Here is a 24,425-nt window from a genome sequence, read left to right as displayed (position 1 = left end):
TTCTAAAAAACTTCCTCCCCTAACTTTTTACATAGTAGTTTCAGAAATCTAAATTTAAGGGGTGTGTGGACTCTTTTTAGATGGCATATTTTTCTATACAACACAACTAAAACATTCATTATCCTGTTTTCTGGAGGCAAACAAGACTACTTTAAAAATATTCCTTTGAATAAAGATTATAGGAAAACTGATGTAACCAACCTGCATTTCTCCAAATCTGTAGTACGACATTTTATACATAAGGCAATTCAACAATGTGGGGGATCCTGCTTTGTCCACACGGAATTCTCCTTGTGGGGTAAAATAGTCACTTTCCTACAAGAAAAGAAATCAAATTTCGGTGTCAGTTCAATTTAACACATTCAAAGCTACCAGGTTCCCTCCTCTCATTTACTCATAAAGAAGTAGCTCTTGAGGATCTTCAGAAAGCTATTATTTAGTTATCTCAAAAAATATGGTATTAAAAGATTAATTTATAAATTTAACATGACCTCTAAAAGAAACCTGCAAAAACTATCAAGGATTTGTTTTAAAAGCTGAGTCTAGAAATCATTTATAAAAAATAAGAGTGTCAAGAAAACACAAGAAAAGAACTTTGTTACATGAGGGAAGGCAGATTTTAAACCATGTTATAAAATCTCAATTATTTAAAAAGAATGGTGCCAATGCATCATTTAATACCAGGTAGGCTAGCCCTTTACTAACTGCTCCATCCTCAACCCAATCACACCTTTTTAGAGTTTTCCTAAAAGTTATTTATTTTTCCATATGAACTCTAAATAATCAGTTCTTTGGTTGGGGAGGAGAATGTCTAAAAAAACTGTGGCAGTTTTTATTAGAGTTACATAAAATTTATAGATTAACCACTAAGAGGGCCAAGTTGGAAATACAAATAGAAATTTCTTGTCTGGGAATTTATCCTACAGAGATATTTATATATCAGCAAAATAATGAGTACATAAAGTTATTTATTATACCTCTGTTTATTAAGACTAAAAACCTGGAAATAACCCAAGTATCCATCAAGAGGGAAAGGTTAAATACATCATGGTGCAGAGACACAACTGAGCAACCACTGTGTAGATGTGCAATAAAGGAATGAAGAAGGCTCTCCACATATTCTAATATGGGACGTTCTCCAAGATATATGGCAAAGTGAAAAAAGCAAAAACAAAGTATATACTTTGCTACTCATTACCTGCTTAAATAAAAATCATAAGAAAATAATAAAACATGGGACATTTTTTTTCCTTGGGGGAAAGGATAAATTTTTATTGTATATCTCTTTATATTTTTATTTATTTATTTTTAAAGATTTTATAAGATGCTTGGGTTGCTCAGGTCATGGTCCCAGGGGCCTGCGATGGAGCCGAGCCCCTTGTTGTTGGACTTCTTGCTCAGCAGGGAATCTGTTTCTTCCTCTCCCTCTATTCCTCCCCCACTGCTCAGGCTCTCTCTTTAAAAAAATAAAAATAATTTATTTGGGACAAGAGAGAGCGAGAGCACGAGTATATGAGTAGGGAGGGATAAAAGGACAGGGAGAAGCAGACTCTCTGACTCCCACTGAGCAGGGAGCCAGATGAGGGGCTTGATCCCAGGACTCTGAGACACTTAACTAGCTGAGCCATCCAGGTGCCCCTGTTTTTTATTTTTTGAATCATGTGAATGTATACTTATTCTCAAAGTTCAAAAATACTCAAAAGCATGGAAACTGGAACATATGTCACAATTTTAACACTGCTAAAGCAAATCCATAAATGGAAATCACATACTAGAAAAATTAAGATTAATTTAATACAATGAAGTAGTGTTTTAAAATCACAGTTAAGGGAAACCATCACAGCATTTACAGCTGAACAGAAAGTTGGGAGCTTTACTTCATCCCTGTCATATGACACACATACATACATTTTTCCAAAAGTTTTTTTTATTCTGGATCAGTGGTGTATCTTACTCTCGTCTTTTGTCCCTTCATCATGTAACCACAATGCTGGGTGCCCATCCTCTATGAGCTCACAACTGAGAGGGAGAGAGATCTTAGAATGTATGAACGAGACAGGCTGCATGTGATCTGATGATAAACAAACACACAGATGCACCAGAGAAGGGCTTTGGGAGAGTGGATAAATCTGTGGTAGGGAAAGTATTCCAAGAAAGAGAAGAGTATATAAACACAGGTATCACATAAGTCAAAGAAAGAAACCACAAGGCAAATTTCACAGGCTGGAGTAGACTGACGGATGGGAAAAAGTTGAGAGGGACAAGAGGCCAGAAAAATAAAGGAAAATATTAAGGGCTTTACATTCCAAGCAAAGGAGTTTGGATTTTATACCACTGCTTCAGTAGAGATTATTTCATACCAACCCCGAGGCTGAGCTTCATCTATATCCCTACAAATTTTCATAACAGCACCACAAATTAATTACTCCTGGCCTGTCCATTAGTGACAATCTATGCTACCTTAGTCACCATTATAACACCAGAACCAAGAATGAGACCTAATGCCTCAAGTATGTAATGCTGACTGGACAAAAATAAGCTGCCCATAGCACCAAGCTGACAGTGCCAGGGTTTTAGTTCTAACTCCCATCTCTCTGATTTTAAAACCCTTAGTATACTAAAGGCTTTTAGGTTGGACAATGATATGATCAAAGTCACATTAGGGACAGGAAACAAGACCGAGGCAAAGAGAACAATCTCAAGGTTACTGTCCTATTTCAGGTTTATAATCATAAGGGTTAGTATCAGAGTAGAAGCAATGTAAATGGAAAGAAAGGGCAGAACTGAAAGGCTGTGAAGGAGTAAAAAGCAAGAGTCTTGAGAGGGGACAGTTTCACAGGAGAGAACAGCAGTATCAGTGAATTTCAAAAGTTTTAAGCCTGGAAAAATGCTCAATGCTTTACTATTTCAATAAATAGAGTAAGGGACTAATTTAGGGGATAAGATGATGAAAATAAATATGATACAATTAGCAAGGTAAGACAATTACGAGGACACTGGCAGCTGTCTCACACATGTAGAATGGTCAGGTTTCTTACCCGAATATCTTTTGGATGTTCCCCTTCAGCTATCCTAACCATCCAGAGAAACTTGTTAATGTCATCACCAGAATAGCCAATAACTCCTCCAAAAATAACCAAAACATAATCTACATCCAGACTTCTCATGATTTTATAGGCTGCTGATTCATTTGAAGACATAGCTTTTCCCACCTATAGAAAAATGAGAATATGTACACTAAAAATAAAAATGAATGAATATCGGACAGAATGTACCTCAAGAGTTCGAATTACATGGAATTCTTTTCTAAGAGATGATTTGCTATGAATTCAACAAATTTACCAAGTTCTATAAGCACCTTACTTACTACAACCAATTATAGCAGGAATGTCAACATCTGAATATATGTTCTAATATTGTGCTAATAAATAAGTAAGCTTCATGGAATTAATATTTTAATATAAAAGCAGGCAAGCTTAAAAGAAATACAATTTCGCCCAACTTCAAGGCCAAGGATGACCAGCAATCTAGCTGATACAAATATATTTTTCTTCTCAGTCTACCAGATGACTAGCTACAATGCTAACACAAATAGAACTCATTTGCTTAACATCCATTATCTATTTAAAATCTTTAAAGAACAGAGAGGTGATTATCTTAATTTATGCAAATTACTTATTTAATAGAGTGAACATAATTTACATGGCCATAAAATTGCAATACATTTGGCTTTACATACTTGCAAATAATTTTAATTTAAAAATGGAAAATACAAGTTAAACAATATTTAAATTTCAGATTTTGCCTGATTTTCCAGTGAGCTACATTTATCATGCGATGTGCCAGAAATCAGCCCATTTTCTGAATGATATTTAAGTAGGTAAATACCATTCTTAAAACCAAAGTATATAAGCATACCCTGCATTTACTTTATTGAATGAGTGAAATATTATTTTGAGAATTCAGCAGAGTACTTTTACGCACATTTTCCCTACTCAAACACAAAGTGAAGCTTGACTGTGAAATATAAAGATTTAGCAAAATATACAGCAAAATATAAAGACTGTGAATTATAAAGATTTATAATTTTTAATCTTTTGCTTATCAAATTCTTACCAGTGCTATGTGGCTGTTATTCCAGGTGTTATTATCCACCAAAGTAGTTCTATTAGCCATTCCAGCTATCTGATAGCCATAATCCCACCAAGACATCACTCGGGCATGTTCATCTGTATTTTGCCTTAGCCAAAAGTAAGCTTCTCTAAAATCATCTAAGATATTCCTGGTGCTGAAAAGAATCACAATATTCTTTTAAATAAGATCTTAAATGTGAAGACAATCACTTAAAATCTTGAGGTGCTAAGTAAGCCATTAAATAATTTCACATTTTAAAATCCTCAACAACGGGGGCGGGGGATCCATTAAGAGCTAGACCAGTGCTTTTTAAACTGTAATATGCACACAAATTACTTGGCTAGCTTAAAAAAAAAAAAAAAAAAAAAAAAAAGAAGATTCTGGTGTACTAGTTCTGGGGTGGAAATGTCCATAGGGAGGTAAAAGAAAAACATGGTGGATTCAAATGCAGAGTCTCACAAACCCCATTCTATCTTTGAATTCTATCTTTTGAGATAGAAAAAAAGGATAGGTAAAAAAAAATCCCTTTATAGCCAAGTTATTTTCTTTTTCTTTTTTTATTTGAAAAAGAGAGAGTGAGAGAGCACAAGCAGAGGGAGAGGCATCGGGAGAGGGAGAAACAGACTTCCCACTGAGCAGGGAGCCCAACCCAATGCTGGGCTCACTCCCAGGATCCCAGGATCATAACAAAAGCTGCAGGCAGATGCTTAACTGACTGAGCCACCCAGGTGCTCTGCCAATTTACTTTCTTACCCATCATGATTATAGGACGCCAGGACCACACTTGGACTGGAGTAGGCATTGCTTGTGACCCAGGTACAGTGGACTGCAAACATCATTAATAGCATCAGCATCAACATGGTGACAATGCTTTTTATATTAGGACCTAATCCTTCTTCAGTTTTTTCCTGTTCAGTTACATGTTTCCTCACTTTACCTGCCTGAACATAGAAAAACTGGTTAGACTAATAATTTGACTTGTGTCATTAAGGCATTCAGGGAAAATGTTGAGAGAAAGTTAAATCAATTTAATTCACTGAGAAGGAAAATGTATAACCATCAGATAGTCTTGTGTGAGTGATATAATGTTTTCTAAAAATTATCAAGGTAGATTTTAAAGTCAAAAGTGAATGAGAAGGATTTCTGGGACTATACCCAATTCAGGAGCTGATCATAAAGTAAAATACCTCTAGTATAAAGCTTTTGAACCCAGGTGCCCTTATGTTTTACTTAAATACAAAGGGGAAAAAAACAAAACAAAGACAAAGGAGATAACTGGTTATTTTGGCCTCATTCTGGCAACCTTTTCTTTTAAAATCTGAATTTATCATCCTGAAAATGGCAATGTCCACCTATAATTTAGATTTATAGTAATTTTAGCACAGGAAAAATCTGCATTATTGTAATCTTCCAATTACCAAAGCCTCAAAATAACAGGCTTGTTATTTGGTTAAGATTAAAATCCTGTTAAGATTACATTTTTGCAAACAACAAAATCCCAAAGGAGTCAGAGTTCTAGATTGCAAAGCCAGTTTAAAAAAAAACACAAAACATAACCACCACAAAAGCAGAATGTGCTTTATTAACACAAATCCACATGAATTCTATTGGACCTATAATAAGGAAAGAAAGAACTTCAAAGTTAATACTTATACTGGGAAGTTTCATTCCTTTTTGGTATTTAAAAACCTAGTGAATACTCAAATAGTGAAGGTTAACATGGTCCCTGGAAAAGGATGACATGCAAATTGAAGCGTTCCATATTTTTTCATAAAAGATTCTTTTTTGCCACTCTCATGGAAATAAGTAACATGGGACTAAACAAAAAACAAAACAAAACAAAACAAAACAAACAAACAAACAAAAAGACAAGTGCCCTTACAAGTTGTTTCTACACCTGCACCAAATATAATCCTGCTGTTACGTGAAAGGTTCGTGAAAGGTTAAAAGTAAATTACATTATACTGGACAGCCATCTGTTACTAACAAACTAGAGGCTTTTTTTTTTTTTTTTTTTTTTTAAAGAGAACAAGATAGAGTATGTGTACATACTTGTGCAAGCTGGGGGCATGAGGCAGGGGCTAGAGGGAGAGAGAATCTTAAGCGGGCTTCATGCCTAGTGTGGAGACTGATGGAGGGCTCTATCTCACAACCCAAGCCAAAATCAAGAGTCAGGCATTTAACCAACTGAGTTACCCAGGTGCTCAAGAGGCTTCTTCTTCTTCTTTTTTTTTTCTAAAGTTATTTATTCCCTTTATTTTACTTTTCAATCAAACAAATATTTAAAAAGTTTACACTGAATATGGACCTAAAGAATTAATGCTTGTACACATCATTTTGGAAGGGTTTATAGTGCTAAATTTTGTGTAACTAAGGAGAGCAGAATGTTTTACTCTCAAAAGTGGAGGGGTTTCAGATAAAACCTGACCAATTAAGAAAAGAGAATTCCTTCTCTGATTACATTGTATTTTCTTCTTCTAAGCTAAAAGACCAAAAGACCAAACAGGACCCAAATGGTGACACAAATAGTAGAGACCAATTAGAAATTTCACAGGTTGTCTAAATCCTTATTTAATCATTTTTTAAAATATGTATAGTTCTTGCCATTGTAGAAAAATAAAGCACATAAAAATTTTAAAGCCCTTATATTTAGATTCCCACCTTATCATACAAATTTCCTGGGTTTCTTTTATCATCCTCATCACTGCTGTCTTCCACAGGTGGGTTTTCCCTTTTCATGTCATCCCCCAAATAGTGCTCAAACACATTCGAGAAGGCAATTGCAGATAGCATACAGACGACCGGAGTCAAAGTCAGCATCAAACGCACCATCACTCCAGCAAAATAGACAGCACTGATTGCATACAGAGCAACTGCAAAGACAAGTTCTCTTATAACACTTCAGAAAATGTCTACAGAAAACTGAACTCAGTATTTAACACTACATTATAAACCAAAGCTAAAAAGAAACAAATATCTCATAAAGAGCTGTTTTTAAATTGATAATACAGACCAATTGATTTAATAGTCATACTCAGAAATTATAAGGCAACTTGACTAAACACTACGTATCAACAGTTTTAGGTTAATGTATCATGATTCAAATTTAATTATTATGGGAAAGATGACAATTTAGTATTTGTCAATAGCATCACATATTTGAAAATCCATAGCTAAGAGATGAAAACATATTTGGTGAATTAGATTATTAGGCACAGTAAGTTTACAAAAACAAATAATCTATAAAAAGCCAATGCAAGTATCTGGCATAAAGCCTGCTTTAAAGTAGGAATGAGATGAAAATAATATAATTTATTAACCAAAGGAGGAACTTACAAAGTTACTGCCAAGAGACTTAAAAAAAAATCTTTTTCTGAAAATAGTTTTTAACAGTCAAAGCTTTCTAGATAATGTGCTAACCACAGGGAAGCCTCCACCAATTCTGGCTAAAGACTGTATGACTTTCAATGGTCATCAGAGCTCTTTTATCATTTGAAACTAAATTTTTTTCTAACCATAGATTTTATTATACTGTATTCGTAACTGTACAGCTTATTGAATTTTTAACATATGTACACACCTATGTAATTATTATCCATATCAAAATATAGAACATTTGTGTATCTCCCTTAGAAGGAACCCACATGCCTCTTCCCAGTTAATAGCTGCCCTTCCTCCTCCCTATAAAAAAAGGTAATCACTATTTGAACTTCTAAAGCACTAATTCGTTTTTCTTTATTCTTGAACTTCTTAAAATGAAATTATATAAAAAAGTTCTCTTTTGTACTAGTTTCTTTTATTTACCCATGCTATTCTTTTATTAAATGTTGTCATATATTATACTGTACATCAGAATTTATTTATCTATTCTACTGCTGATAATCTTTAAAATGTTTCTAATTAGGGGCTATAATGGACTATAATGGATAAAGTTGCTATGCACATTCTTAAACGTGTCCTTTGTTGGATATACACACTTACTTCTCTTGGATATATACCTGGGACTGGGACTGCTGACTAATAAGGGGGGAAAATGTTTAAACTTAAGTTCTTCTGAGTGACAGAATATTAATAAGACCTTATCCAAAGTCACTGATCTATATAAACAGGACAAAAATGAATGTCATCCTTGGTCATAACTCATGCAAGTGCTATTTTTCTCTCCTGACTTTACTCTGGAATAGTAACCTGAGTGTCACTCATGGTTCAAACATCATACTTGTACAAGTTCAAGTGTGTACGTTACAAATCTTTATAAAGTTTCAGATTTAAACAGATACTTCTTGTGATGATTTATTCATGTAAAGGTCTTTAGTTTCTGCTTATTTTGTCTACTTATATCTTGAAGGTCAAATTTTAAACATCTGGCTTTAAAATAGTTTGAAAATACCACCTTCTTAGTTGGAAATAAATTTATCAGTGAAAAGGATGTTAACTTAAAAGTGATTCCTACTCCATTACAAAACGACTTTACACTGAAATTTGGACAATGGATGCTGCTGTGAACTTCCTCCTACTAAAACATATCTAATTCAGAAAATAAAGACTATGTTGTCAAAAGAGTTATAATTTCCAATTCTCAGTCACATACTACAAGTAACATTAATCTCTCAGAAAACATACTCAGTTAAATGAAAATTTTATGTAACTGCTCTAAGTTAATTTACTTTGATGAGTATATATAATACAAACTGAATTTTTCTTCACAAAACACTTCCACAAAATGAGAGGAAATTTATCTTGAATATGCATAGACTCAAGCAAAGAAAAATAAAACTTTAAAGTGATAATCTCAATAAAGAAAGTAATTGTTCCAAATCAAAGTATTTATTAAAAATCTCTTACCAAATACTCTTTCATCGTTGATATTTTTAATGCAGAACCATAGGCCTGCTGGGAAGGTACACACAAGAATATGTAGATCAAAGAAGAAAGATACCCAAGTCGTAGGTTGATGTTCAGACACTGATGCAATAATTGGAATGTGTATTTTTGCATACCTGGCATTTAAAAAGTTAATATTGTTTAAAATTAAATAAAACAGGAGTCTCTTTTAGATGAAGAAATTTCCTTTGACTGTAAATATGGTTCCTATCACCCATCCCTTCTTGCTTAAAAGTATATTCCAATGTAACCTACAGATGGAAATAAATCTGGTCCACACTGGTGAACCAAAAACCAATATGCCACTCCTAAAATTGGAAGACTTATCTAAAAGCCAGTTATAGAAGTGCTGGCTCTGACTTTTAATACAAAAGCTTTGTTCAAATAGGAAATTTCTGCAGTTTTGATTAGCATTTCCTAACGTTTGTTATCAACAAGTTTCATATCTTTTAGACTTATTACTAGCAGAAATACCTTATCCTGTAAGATACTGTATTACCACAATACCTTTCTTAACAAGATGGCACAAAAGCAGGTGAGGGAAACCAAAAGGAGAGAAGAAATTGTTCCTGAAATACCCTGAGATTCCAAAATAGTCAATTAAATAAGAAAGACTTAAAAAATTTGACCTAATTATTTAACCTAATAAGAATAACTGTCTATGACCAGGGTTCTTCCTCAAACTTTTTGGTGATCCACAGGCTGATCTCTTGAAATATGTGTCTAAATGCTAGCTTCAGTCATTTATACATAAACCGCTTATGCTCTTAATTAGACCTGGGCATGAGCCTTTTTGGTATCACACCAAGCAGGCCCAATCAGTAAGTTGTTTATTGGCAGGTTTACTGGGCCACATAGGGAGTAACAAAGAAGAAAAACAGTGGGAAGAGGCAAGAGAGATAAACTGTCATCAACAGATTACATTCTTATGTCAGGAAAACATTTAGGGACAAAAGTTTTATTGAACTAGTTGTCTCATTAAAACTAAAATTTTTAATCATTTCATTTTACAGTAGCACTCTTTAAAAATGCACAATATCCTCTAATGTATTTGATAGACTAAAAATATCAAGGAACTTAGATAATGTGGCATTAGAAAAACTACAGAAAAACTATGTGTTTATAACACAGAACCTTACGAATTAAAAATTAAGTACTACTAAGAGACAGAATGGTTAAAAATCAATTATTAAAAGGGCACAAATGTTACCTGCAGTGTTTTGACAAAGAGAACTAAAATAAGGAGCTGACCATGTAGAACAGAAAGGTATGACTTACATGTATCATACTACAGGTGCACTCTAAACAGAAATTTTAAACAAAGATAAATTCCAAAGGATGATTCAACATTTATTAAACTAGCATATGCTAGGTACTTCAGAAATGTTGCCCAAGTAATGACAGAGATACTATAATGAAGCAACAGAGGAAAAAGGTATTTTAAAATAATATTAGGACAAATAACTTATCTGCACTTACCCAGTGTCCCACAATGAGTAAAACCTGCCACTCCATGGTGCAATGTAACCTTGGAAGGAAAAATGTAGAGGAAATCAATCTGCCTTTTTATTGTTTATGTTAACTGTTATGGAACTAATGTAAATTACTATTAAAAGAATTTCAGTTTTCTTTTGTAGGTGACAACATATTTCATACACCTGGCAGTCAGATAAAGTAAGGTTAGTAATCACATAAAAACAAGTATCTATGGAGATCACATTTCCAGAGAAATACAAGTTGACAGATAAAATTATAGGAAGTTTTCCCATTCTTCTTTAAACTTCCAGTTCACTAGTAAAATAAAGCTAAGACATTAAGATAACATTTGATAATTTACAAAGGGGAAAGATGTCTAAATTATCTAATCCAGTATGCCAAATTTAAATAAAGTGCAAAAATGATTTTAAACATTCTTGCCTTCACTCTTGCCAATTAATCCTTGATTTTGAGCTAGGCTAGTATATTAATTTGACCTTTAGAGAGTAATTTGATTTGTTTCCAGACACTATTGAAGTCAGGATTAGAAAGTCAGTTGGAATCTAGACGCAGATGGAAACTGATTTGGTTGAGTGTTTAAAAGTTGGAAAGAGAAAGAGTGTATGCATACAGAGTAGGGCAAGCTTATCGTAGGTAACTATGGAAACTGAATTTTATATACTTCGGGGCTATTCAACTATCAAGAGAAGGATGCTTGAAAGTATATTTATTTGGGACTGAAAAACTAAAATTAAGATACAGTTAAAAAAAATAATCACAATTTGTAGTGCTATTCAGATTTTAGAGCCTCTATTATTTTCATATTGTTTGTAAGGAATACAACCACAGTATTTAACCTAGTAGGATAAAAAGAAAATGTACCAAATTTGTAAAATAATTACCTTTTTGAATAATCTAAAGACAAGATTCACAATCTACATGTGATGACACCTACCTGTATAAGTCAAATAGATGACACTAAGGAACACAGCACCTGCAGCTAGTGACACACCCAAAAAGAAAAGGGTCTGGAACTCTTGTTTTGTTAATCGGTCTCTCAGATACTGCAAAAAAGCATAAGCTTGCAGCAATGCAAACACACCTAATTAAAGAAAAGGGCAATATAAATAATCAACAAAGTACTTTTCCAAAGATACTTAAAAAGGTTAATTTAAAGAGCTTCTTCGAATACCCTGTATCAAACCTATCAAAGACTAGTGATTTCATCTAACCAACATTTCCTTTGTCAAAGAAATTACCATATATTTTTAAAAATGATCAGAATCCCCACATATGGACCAGATATGAAAAAATCTCATTTCAATAACTACATCCTATTTATCACATTACATTCTTCCCTTGTCCCATATTTTAGTGATCTGTTTTCTGGTTTCTAGGGATAAAAAAAGTAGAACTGTCATTACAAGAAGAGACCTAAGATTTACTCAAGGATACAAATGACTTGTATCAGGAGAATCCTGATAGTTACTCTTTATGATCTTAGTTACACACTTATATAAGACTCTAAATTATTGAATATAAGGGTGAATGCTAAATTAGAGCAGTAACAGCAAAAAGTATTTTTTGTTAAAATATACCAAACATGATACAAAAGCACTAGGTGTAAAACTAGAAGACATGAGAGAATCCCAAATCCATATGGCATACTGCTTTTTCTTTTAAAAATTTGTTTTTTAGAATTTTAACCATTTTAGAATGAATAAGTATAATCAAAGATTTAGACTTTAGAAAATATAATAACCCATATAACAAACATAATATAAACAAAAATATAATAACCCATACAACTGAAGTTTTTAGGTGACTGTGTATCTTTATACACATTACTCAAAACTGGATATACATTTCTCGCATATAAAATCACTTGGTAATTTTATAATATCAAATTAGAAATGTAAGTAAAAGTATTCATAAAGTGCTATGTAACAGTAAGGTGCGAGTTCTTAACTTTTTTGTGGGGCGAGTTCAAGATTCTAACTTAGAATCTGATAGTAGTTATGGAATACCATATCAGAGTTATATATACTAATATAAAATGCTACAAATAAAATTACTACCTGCAGACTTCCTGTGGGTGTCATGGATCTTGTGTTAAGAATGTTTGTTAAAGTTTTATTCAAAGGTCTCCCATTATCTTGTTAATTGTGATCTAGACTAATAATGGCAAAATAGTCTACTCATATGGAAAGGAATTGTATTATTTCATAATCAATATAAAAGCCATTAATTTCAGTTAGTAGATAAAATATTTTAGGGAGATGAAAGGGACATAAAAATAAAATGTTCCATCTAAATTTGCTGAAATGCAGAAACTCAGTGTACAGATACACTGTTTAATATTTGCTTAATCCAAGCGTATGTTATTTAGTGTTTGCAAATAACATGGATTGTGTAAAAAGGAATATTTTCCCCTTTCAAAACAACAGTAGCTGGGAAAATGGGCACATTTGGGGAACACAGTATCAGAAAGTAAAAAAAAAAAACAACTATGACTTCATATTTTATAGCGACAATGTTTTAAAACCAGTAAGATGAAAATTAAAAACAAAAATGAAAATAACAATTCCCTTGAAGACTGGCTGGTTACGCATTCATATATTCTTTAGAAAAAGAAAAACAGATATTTTTTCATACCAGCAGCTGCCATGTGTTCACTTGTCCTGATTGGCTGGAATCCCACAAAGGGTATCTGCATGGATAATATTAAACCCACAATGTAGAAAGTGCTATATGCTATAAAGACAAAATAGGAAACAAGGATAATTTACTACTACCATTAAGTACTTCAAACATAAATGTATACAAATAGCTCATATTTTTAGCAAAGTTTTAATGAACCTTATTTTAAGAACAGAATCTTGAAATGACTGCTCTATTTGATATATAATTGCTAGTTAATTGCATATTATAAATCATGAAAATTCTTTCTACCAATCTTTAAAGTACGTTTCTTTGCAAAGTATCATTTAGAACAGTTTAGGAGACTGGTGCTGCTTTCCTTTTCCTAAAATGGAATCAAGTTTTCAATCTATCAATAATAACTGACATACCTCAGAAGCTATATAACTAATTAAAAGCTATTCCTACTGGCATTACTCTGAAGCATGACCTAAAGAATACTGATCTTCATCATATACAAATAGCTGCTATCATCTCAAAACTCTCAAGTTTTCCACATCCTTTGTATAGTCTAACACTTTGTACAGTACCTCTCAGTGAGAAACAAAAAAACCCTCCCATGTCTGTCCACTAAGTTTTCTGTCATAGAAGAAGAAAAGGACTAAGTATATAAAAGTCAAGCCATTGAACAGACTAGTTTCTGAATTTACTAGGGTCTAATAAAGGAAAACCATTTGCTCTTGGCATTGAGCATACTATAATATTCTTGGCTTATATCAACATAAATGTAGGGAAATGGGGAGGGATTAGAATTTGTATAATAACTTGTTTTGCATTTAGGTGTTCGCAGATCACTATTTTGATTAAGTTCATTACAGAGAAGTTAGAATTGGGAATCATTATAATCGGAAGTTATTTAGAAATGAAGATAAAATCCAATTGAAGTAAGTCAATATGAAAATTATTCTATTTATAATGGAAGCTTATTTACATCATTTTATGAAACATAGTCCATAGCTCTTGGCAAATAAACTATTCTATTAGGAAAAAAGACTGCGGGTGTAGTTCGGAAGAGAACTGTTAAAAGTGTATCCAAATTCTACACTATTCAGCATTCAGCATACACTTCTCTTTCCTCCAATTTAGCTGAGAAAGAATGTTTCCTTGGTTTCAAAAGAAACCCATTTATGGAAGGTAAACCATGGGCTAATGGTTCAGATGTTAAGCTATCTCCCAATCTGTATGATAAGAGATGACTATAGTGTTAGGAAAAGGTAAGTAGCTCAAGTACATTTAATAGGAAGGACCAGTGTATGTGAAAAAAGTTTCCAATACGCTCAAGATAATGGAGAACCGGTTGTCTAGAGGAGACTACAAAAGTAGTCCACCTAATAATGCACATTCCAGGGATATTAATGATGGAAGGAATTACCCTCAGTGAGGTACCTGAACACAAATGCACAAAAGCTAAGTGAACCAGAATTTCTATATTAAGTGACTTAAACTGTCAATCAATTTGGTTAATGGAATTTCTAGTATCAGCATGTTTCTTTTTTTAAATTTTTATTTATTTATTTGTTTGTTTTTTATCAGCATGTTTCTATCAGTGCTGTGTATAGGCCATGGCAGAGTCACTGGGGCAGAATCAGAAAAAAATGGTAATAAGTGATCTTGATCTTGAACAACTGCCTAAAAAATTTTCAATTTTCTCACTACAGAATGAGGGGTATGGACAAAAAAGATTTGTCGATCACCCCTACCCAACAATAATAACCTAAGATTCTATGACCAACAGGCCTTTTATTAGACACTTACTACTGAGAAATCAAACCTTAGACAAATACTGAACACACAAAGGCACAACTAGAAAGGCCAGGCCTGGGAAAACCTTATGTCATTTACATATTTTAATTATAGTTAAAGTCTACTTATGTCCGAATAACATCTTCACCTCTTAGGCTAGACTTCTCTTTCTTATAAACACTAATGAACACTGAATGTTTTAATACTATCACAGAATCTGGATTAAATATGATAAATGGCACATGATGAATAAAAAAATAAAATCTTTTAAAAAAACTTGAGGTGATATTTATGTACAATCATTTAAAAGTGAGTATTTTAGAGGTATTTAGTACATACACAAATGGCTCTCTAGTCCCAAAATGTTCTCATCACCCCCCAAAAAACCCCCACACTCATTAAGCAGGTGCTCCCCATTCCCCCCATCCCAGTGCAGATAAACACAAATCTTCATTTGTCTGTATGGTTTTAATTTGCAAGGTAGTATGTTTTTTGTTTTAGGAAAAAAAAAAAAGTAGAAAGTCTCTAGCCCATTTACTTCTTTAAGTCACATTTTCCAGAAATAATTACTAAAAGGTATGGTGAGCACACATAAACATATCCAAATTCATACTCTCTCTCTTCAAACTGGACTATTACTATGCTTGGCAATGTAAAAGCATAAGCAACCTCATGCTTGGGAACTATCCAAGTTTCCTCTCAGGGATCTGCTCAAGTTCATTTCCAGACTTTTCAAAAAGAAGAATAAACCTCCTAATAGTCTCAACTCAGTGGTTTTATGCAAATCCACAGACACTGTCATTGGTAAAGAAAAAAAACTCTTCATATAGATACAAGATACACTAGAATTCAAGCTATTTAATAAGAGTGATGGAGTTGTTCAAGAAAAAGAACCTCAATCTCAGAAAACATCAAAAGACCAGGTGGGACTTTTATTTGTATTACTTTGTAAACATTGGTTAATGCCAAATAAAACTCAATAAATAGAAAGAGATAACTTCAACAATATTTTGCCTTTGAATGCCTTTATCTATATTATATATGCACCAGTGATACAAAGCTGGTAAATGATATATACAATAATCCAAAGAGCAGCATTTTCTAAGAGAACTGGATTCATGTTTTCTCTATTTTTGTATTTGTTGGATCACTGATCCTGTGATGTTTACATAGTGGGATATATGTTCCTCCTCACAGAATTTTTTTATTAAAAAGACAAGTATTTCCATTTAAAAAAAGTCAGGATTACTTGCCAGGTAATATAAAATATCACAAACTCAAATTGTTTAATATTGTCCTTCTCCTTGACTCTGTAAAATTAAATACACATTTCTGTACCTCATTTTAAGTTCCATTTACAAAGCCATGTTTTAAGACATAGAAGTACTAGATATACTTTGGTAGAAAGAAATAGTGAATTGACTCTCAATTCTTAAAAATAAATAAAATTTTCACTAAAGTGAAAACATATTTTGTTGCTTTGTACAATAGATACTTTGTGCAATAGCATCTAACACTGTGTTTAAAAATTACCTAATTAATTCATTAAAATATAAAACTTTATGTCATTATGGTCAAGGCATTCTATATTAAGATCAACTCCATCCTCTAAGAGTTAGGTATCTAATTGGGAAAATCAGAGATGTACATAACTATAATACAATGAAGCACATCAATGAAAAAACCCTGGCTCTATAAAAACTTCAAGGAGGGAGAGACCTCTTCTTGCCATCAGCACTGAAAAGACAGTGGACACCATCTCTATCATCCTCTAATGTTCTTAGAAGACCACAATAACACAAACCCACAGATAGCAATCATTCCCCACTAATTCTTCCCATGAACTTTCTAAGGAAACTTGTCCAAATAACTTACTATCCATATCTATCACAACTTTCTATCCACCCATGCTAATCTACTTCTCTTACCCTTTGAACCAGAAGAACAAAGCATACCATCAAAGTAGTGAACTCTAAGAAAATGCACAATGCCAATAATGTTGTAAATCATTTATTACATCATGAAAATGTTACCACACTGCCATCCTGTGGAAGCACAGTTACTGGCATTCACTACTGCATATGATATTCCCAATGTGCTCGAAGAATTCCAGAAAAAATGGTCATTAGGTATCTACAAGGTATACTATTCTGTTTGATTATTTCCAGTCAAAGAAAATCTCTCTGACTTGGGTCAAATGCTAATTCTTTTAAACAGAGCCTAAAAATCTTTTACTGTTAAAATACTTTATTTATTCTTTATCTAAGGGTATGTATGGGATAGGGACAAAATTATATAGAAAACTACTTTACTTAAGGTACACAGATGAGTTGTTCTATCAAACAAAGGTACTGAAACTTCTGATTCAAGCTCCATTAAAACTTTAAGTTTTCAAGAAGACCCTGTTGTTCCCCAAACTAACCTTTAAGTACCATCTCCCTAACAAAGCAAAGACTTAAGTCAATGGTACTCTTTAGACTTATAAAATACTGTTGTACTTCCTTTTATTTAAAGTTGGAAAAGCTTTCGTGAATATTGGATTTACAGTAACTATGATCCACCATTAAATCACCTTAGCATTTCTGAGTTCCCTCATTTCCTGTTTGATATTTAATGGAAAGGTCTAACTAAATACTCCTTTGCCATTCTGCTTCTCTCTCAACCAAAACAGTATTAACCAAAAGAAACACCATGGGGAAATATTTGAGAATCCAACCAATTTTGCTTTATTAACAAATATGATTAAAGCACTATAAAACTATTGAAGCCTTTTAATAAAGATATTTTATTACTTAATTACTGTGAATCCTGGGTAAATAAGCAGGATGAAGAATGGTAAGAAACTTACGAGATACAAATTAAAGCTCAGAACTGAAAAAAAAAACATAAAAATATGAATTCTTAATGATTAACAGACATATATAATAAGGAAAATAATTTCTCTTTTCCAAAGATGCTGCTCATCATTAACTATGTAGAGAATGGATCTTTGTAGTTGTTTTTCTTTCTCTCTTTTTTTTAAGATTTTATTTGCGATAGAGACAGACATTAGAGATTGAGAGAGTGAGTGAGAGCACCAGCGGAGCCAGGAGAGAGAGGGAGAGGGAAGAGCAGGCTCCCAACTGAGCAGGGAGCCTGACATGGGGCTTGATCCCAGGACCTGAACTGAAGGCAGCTTAACTGACTGAACCACTCAGGCGCCCCGAGAATGAACCTTTGAAACAGATACTTTATAAGATTGATTTGCAAAAAGCAGCAATGACTTGTTCAAAACACTTGACAGAGAGACACCCAATATAACTTTTAAGAATAGCATATGTATTTCATACTGATACCTAAAATAACACCAAGGATAGTACAGGAGAAAATAAACAAACATATATCTGAGTTTGAGTTTTATTTCTGTCATGTGAAAACATTACTCATTTAACTTCTGCCAATGGTTACTAAGTTACCTAAGTACATTAAAATATAAAGTGTGTGTTTAAAGACTACATGAAGAACTCATGAAATATATGTAATTTTTACATAAAAGTATCAGATAATGTTCCTAGATAAATAATTAACTCCTTTAAAGCTAAGATTAGTTACTAAACTTAATATGCAAAGAAGCAGTAATAGACAAATATCAGTAACCTTAATTCACTCATAAACTAAGTAAAATAAAGAATTTAAACCATGCAGATTCAATGTTATTACTAAAAAACTAAGCAATTTAAGTTCTTCTTAATGTAGCTTTTCATAATGTCAATTACTATCACTAACTAGGTTTCTAAATTTATTTAACTAATATGACTAAGACTCTGTAAATTTATACTACACAAACAAAAATTTTCTGGACTATGAAACAAAATTCAGTAAGAACAGATCCTTAAAGGAAATCTAGTATCTATTCTTCTAGATAAGAGTATGAAATGATTTACTGCTTCCGTACAGTTTGTAGAACATGAACATTTATTGTTTCTATTCACTGAAGAAACTTTTTGGATTAAGCTAATAATCACGGCTAAATCATAGGTAAGACTCTTGTTCTATATATCCTAGGTCTTAAAACAAGAAGACGTAAAAGACTAATCCTTTGAAAACTAAATAATGAGTCATGTTAACAATATGGATGGCAGAAGCATCTTCAAGTGCACAAATAAACTTTGTTTTCCCCCCAAATTTTCCCCCCAAATAAACTTTAAAGTACCCACTGAGAAAGTTGTAAAAGGAATCCTTAAGTATTATATACTAGTCTAAGAAGAATTTTCCCATTTCTTTCCCCCAATAATTAGTTTCAATGCCTACTACAGGACAGTCATCTGGAAAACTCACTTTATGGAACTAATATTGCAATTTCTAACTTTAAAATGAAAACTTCATATAAAAATTTAGGGGGATGGGGGGCAATTATGATAGTCCCTATTTGTCTGTCTGCTCTTGGCTTATGTTCCCTTGAAGGTACAATAAAGAAGAGAGGCAAACCAATTAATGCAAGATAAAAAAATCACTGATAAATTGAACATTCTAGACAGCATGGGAAAATTATGCTTTAGTGTTATATGGACATATTCAATCCTTATAAAAATCTATTTATAGGCTATAAATGTAATCTTTCATGTGGTAAAAATTTATCAGCCACAAATATAAAAATGTATAACCTTTTATTATTTCAATATCTCAGGTCTAAACTATCAAAATGATTTTAGTTTATTTATATACTGAATCCCTTTTAGGAGTCATTTTGTAATAAGTTACTATTTAGAGTAGGTTTTTAAAGACATTCTATTACCTATAACTGAGTATCAGCACAAAAGGCAAGGACACAACTTTGCTATTTAGCATTTCTAGCCCATAAAATGGTATTGGCAATTAAAAAAAAATACATTTCTGTATAAGAAATATAATTCTTATGTTGTTTTTCGAATTCTCAGCTGATTTAGAAACATCATTTTAGAAAAAGCTATTCTTTGTTAGGTATAATTTTTTTCTTTTCTGGGTTTTCATTTATTTAACTGTAAAATGAAGGTAACTGATTTCTTGGGAAAATTACTTTGCAAGACAATAGAAGTTATGTGCAAGACGAGGAATGTCACTTCTCTTCTATTTCATCAATTACCCCCATGCATCTACCTCAGTATGCTATTGCCCTATAGTTTTTGTTAATTCACAATACTCCTAATTCCTCTTTCCAGCAGACAACCCAAGGCTTTAGAATGGGAAATGTTAATAAAGGTAAGTATTAGTACAAATAACAAAGAGTCAATATCATAAATTCTTCACCCATTAAACTTCATATGAACAAATGGGAGGTGTTTCTGATCTCAAGCCAACAAAATTAAAGCCTGTCATAGTGTTTTTCAAAGGACATTACCAAAACAAAGAATTCTACATATTTAAAAAAATAAAATTGGTAGTCTTTCCTATAGCAGACATCAGCTTTATTTTTAACAAGAACGCATTCAGGAGCAGAGATAGGAAAGTATATTTGTGTCTAAGTAGAAATTAATGGATGGCAGCTAAATCTGGGCAGAAATAATAGAGGATCAACAGATAGCATCTAAAATTGGAAAATAAAAATCAAGAAATAGGAGTTTCAAATTGTGTTGCTATGTTTTATAAGAAATATATACTTGGTCTTGATCCAATGCTCCTGGCACAGAGCCCCAAAACACCTGGAATTTCCTCAGTGATGAGAATGATTAAGGTGTTTTTTATTATGTTACTGGATGACTTTTGCATCTCACCTAAGGATAAAGGCTGGCTGTCAAAGGGAACCAACCACATCATTAGTGGATCAGAATTTCAATCCCAACCCCTTGACCTCCAGGTATGGGTGAAAGGTTAAAGAGTAAATTCAAATGGCCAATGGTTTAATCAATCATGACTATGTAATAATGAAGCCTCCATAAAACTTCAAAAGGACAGGGTTCCAAAAACTTCAGGTTGAATAAGTGGAGATCTGGGGAAAGTGGAGTGCCTGGCATTCCCCATACCTGGCCCAATACATCTCTTCCATCTGGCTGTTCCTGAATTACGTCCTTTTATAATAAATCTGCAATCTTATAATTACCCTAGTAAATTAATCAAACCAAGGAGGGGATCATGGGAACCTATGATTTACAGCCATCTGGTCAAAAGCACAAGTAACAACCTGGACTTGTGACTGGCATATAAAGCAGAGTAGCTAGTCTTGTGGGACTAAACCCTTAACCTGTGACATCTGACGCTACCTAAGGATAGATAGTATCAGAATTGAGTTGAGTGTTATGATACTCAGCTAGTATCAGAGAACTGTTTGATGGTGTGGGAAAACCACCCCCACATGTTGGACTGATGACCAGAATCCTGAGAAGCTTATTAGTGGTAAAAACCCAAAGAAACAACTGAAAGAATTAAAAGTGGTTGTCTCAACTTAAGAATTTGGGGAGTGAGCCAATTAAAGAAAACGTGGAAAAAACCCTGATTTTGCTTATAAGCTTTGTAGTAATATTTGACTTTCTCAGTTACATACAATATTATCTTAAATTTTAAAATGATAAATAAAAATAAGCATACCACTCTATTAGTGTGTTTTAGTTGCTATTTGGTATTTTATCTAATACACTTCCGTAGTGGAAGTGTATTTACACTTAAAAAAAAAAATCTTTAGATAGCCTCAGTCTTTATAATCACCTCTCAGCCTCTGGAACTCTTTCTTCCTGTCTAGTTATTCCTTCATAAATTTAAATATCAAAACACTTAAATAGCACTTTTCATTTAATCTTAAAATTCTGCCAGGTGGGAATCATTATCTCCATTTGTTTGCGTGCGGACATTAAAGCATAAAGAAATTAAGTAACCTGCCCAAAGTTGTACCACTAGTAAGTGACTAGACCAGGAATTGAATCCTGTTAATTTGGCTTTGCAGTTCATACTCTTACCCTGATACGGCACCTCTCATTTATAGTTACGCCATCACAACCTCTCTGTAAGTCTGTTTCCCATATTATTTCCTCCTCTCAAGATCAAGATTTACCTCTAAAACTTTCAGAAGGACATAGTCAATTAGAAAGCCTAACAAGGTTAAGACTTTCCTGAAACTCAAAAGTTAAAACTCCTTCTCATTTCCATTTTGTTCATATGCTAGAATTACTCTGTAATAATGAAATTATGCTGTATAATATAAGCTCCCTAGAAAAGGACCATCTTTTGATCATCTGTGCATCTTAATGGCTAGCACAAAACTTAGTATCTATTAAACATTTAATTCCCTAGTGAACCAATTTGCTTAAATTTCCTAGGGTAAAATTAGACAAACTAAATTCTAGTGCTTCCAGCTTTTGTATCCTAGAATTTTTACATGCAATTTTTCTTTTAAGTTCTTCTGTTATTTAGCGTATGCTTTGTTTATATATGCCAAGTATAATATGATGCCTAAAATTTATGGTTCTACCTTTTTTGGTTTTACTTTTTATTTTATTTTTTAAAGATTTTATTTATTTGCAGAGAGAGAGAGAGCACAACCAGGGGGAATGGGAGGCAGAGGGAGAAGCAGACCCCATGTAAGGAGCCTGATGTAGGACTCGATCCCAGGACCCAGGGATCATGACCCAATGAAGTGAGCCACCAGGCATCCCTGGTTTTACTTTTTAATCAAAGAAATTGAGGGGGGAAAAAATTGAGGGGGGGCACCTGGGTGGCTCAGACGGTTAAGCATCTGCCTTTGGCTTGGGTCATGGTCTTGGGGTCCTGGGATCAAGTCCCGCATCAGGCTCCCTGCTCAGTGGGGAGCCTGCTTCTTGTCCCTCTGCCTGCTGCTCCCTCTGCTTGTGCTCTGTCAAATAAATAAAGTCTTTAAAAAAATTTTTTTTGTTGTTTTGTTTTTTTAAAGTAAGCCCTATCCCTAATGTGGGGCTTGAATTCACGACCCCGAGGTCAAGAGTTACACGCTCCATGGAACAAGCCAGCCAGGCGCCCTTCTGGTTTTAATTTTAATGAACTCAGTAGCAGGATTACCTTTCTTCACTCACAAACTCTACAATCCTAGAATAATTTGTTCAGAACTAAAGTATGTAGTATGTCTATAATACTTAACTCATTATAGGATGATTCCACCAGTAAATATTACCATAAAAATACACTGTGGATATAAAAAGTAATTCTGTTACAAAAAATGTGACTGTTATTCTCCTTACCCAAATGACTTCACTAAAACAGACAGTAAACAAACTCCTCAGTGACATTTAAAAATCATTTATCAATATTAAGAAATTAATTCCTTCCTTCTCCTTAAATTATTAGTCTAATAAGACCCTTATAAACCAACAGAGATAAAATTCACATTTCTATAAATGAAAGAGCAAGTCTCATTTATTATGACTTTAGTACATGTTCATTAGAGAAAATCTGGAATCAGAGAAAAGTATGAAGAAAAAAATATCAAGGTAGTCCTCCTGGCTGTCTGTCTAGTTTTTATTAACATTTTCTTATATCATTAAATACCAATTTTAATGGTACCATAATATTTCATATATGGCAACACTATAATTTAAGTGTAATTTAAATGCCCACTAGAGAAATTAAAGTTTCTCTTGTGGGCATTTAAACTATTATCACGATAATAACATCATAGTGAACACCCCTAAATATGTCTCCATATCTTTAGTAATTTCTTTGATAAAAAGTGTAATAAATTTTTACAAAGTTTAAATAATTTTACATCTCATTAGCTATTATGTGATACCTGCAAACCAGTCTTTCTATAAATGCAAAATAAGATGTGGGTGTTCTTTTTTCTTGTTAAACCATCACAATCCTACTTGTAACAGAGTTTTGTATAATTCACATTCCAATATAGCTACATATACCAAGTCCAAAATATTTCTTAACAAAATAAATTTAACTTAATACAACAATTCTTCCCCACCCAAATTTCAAGTAGTAGAGGCTTTTCTTTTCCCTTACCTACCCAGTCCACTCCATTCCTGTGCCACACCTGCCCTATACAACCATATTATCTTCCATGTGCTCCCCTTTCCACATGTGAACAAACTTGAGTTTTTCCTGGCTTACCAACATATTCTAAAGACATATGGAAAAAATTTACTGAAAGGGAAAACCATTTTTCATAATTATTTCAAACGATTCATTTTTTACTTCATTTAATTTGATACTGAGAACCCAATCAAATGTATGGTTATGAGTTTGCCATTTGTCAATCACTATTTCTTTATCCAAATGTTTCTGCTCACAAGGAGAGAGAATACAAAGAATGTTATGTGGTAAAATGAGAGGACAACTTGTGTATATACTTTATGATGCTTTCCTATTTTTCAGGATCATTAGGTTAAATTGAACTTAAATCGTGATACATTCAGGATAAAGAAAGAATTGATTGTTCCATACCAACACTTTCCATCCATTTTGAAGTAAACTATGAAAGAGCATAAAACTCACCTAATATACTCTTAGTTATATGAATGGAATAGGCGATTAAGGAACAAGGAAGGTGAGGTACAGAGTTT

General features: G+C 33.1%; 1 protein-coding gene across 1 annotated transcript in view; it reads right to left on the bottom strand.

The window, feature by feature from the left end:
- STT3B (STT3 oligosaccharyltransferase complex catalytic subunit B) overlaps positions 1-24,425 on the bottom strand; it is a 98,299-nt gene that overhangs the window by 6,642 nt on the left and 67,232 nt on the right. The window contains exons 6-14 of the mRNA XM_082724167.1: positions 13,150-13,248; positions 11,450-11,596; positions 10,498-10,546; positions 8,980-9,134; positions 6,796-7,007; positions 4,888-5,075; positions 4,117-4,288; positions 3,039-3,212; positions 202-315 (exon numbers count right to left, since the gene is read on the bottom strand). Coding sequence (XP_082580293.1) covers positions 202-315; positions 3,039-3,212; positions 4,117-4,288; positions 4,888-5,075; positions 6,796-7,007; positions 8,980-9,134; positions 10,498-10,546; positions 11,450-11,596; positions 13,150-13,248 — 1,310 coding nt within the window. The remainder of the gene's footprint in view (positions 1-201; positions 316-3,038; positions 3,213-4,116; positions 4,289-4,887; positions 5,076-6,795; positions 7,008-8,979; positions 9,135-10,497; positions 10,547-11,449; positions 11,597-13,149; positions 13,249-24,425) is intronic.

The sequence above is a fragment of the Mustela nivalis genome (genome assembly GCF_964662115.1).
Source record: "Mustela nivalis genome assembly, chromosome: 1".
Taxonomy (NCBI): Eukaryota; Metazoa; Chordata; class Mammalia; order Carnivora; family Mustelidae; genus Mustela; species Mustela nivalis.
The sequence above is the reverse complement of the archived record's forward strand: the minus strand, read 5'-3'. Positions and strand labels throughout refer to the sequence as shown.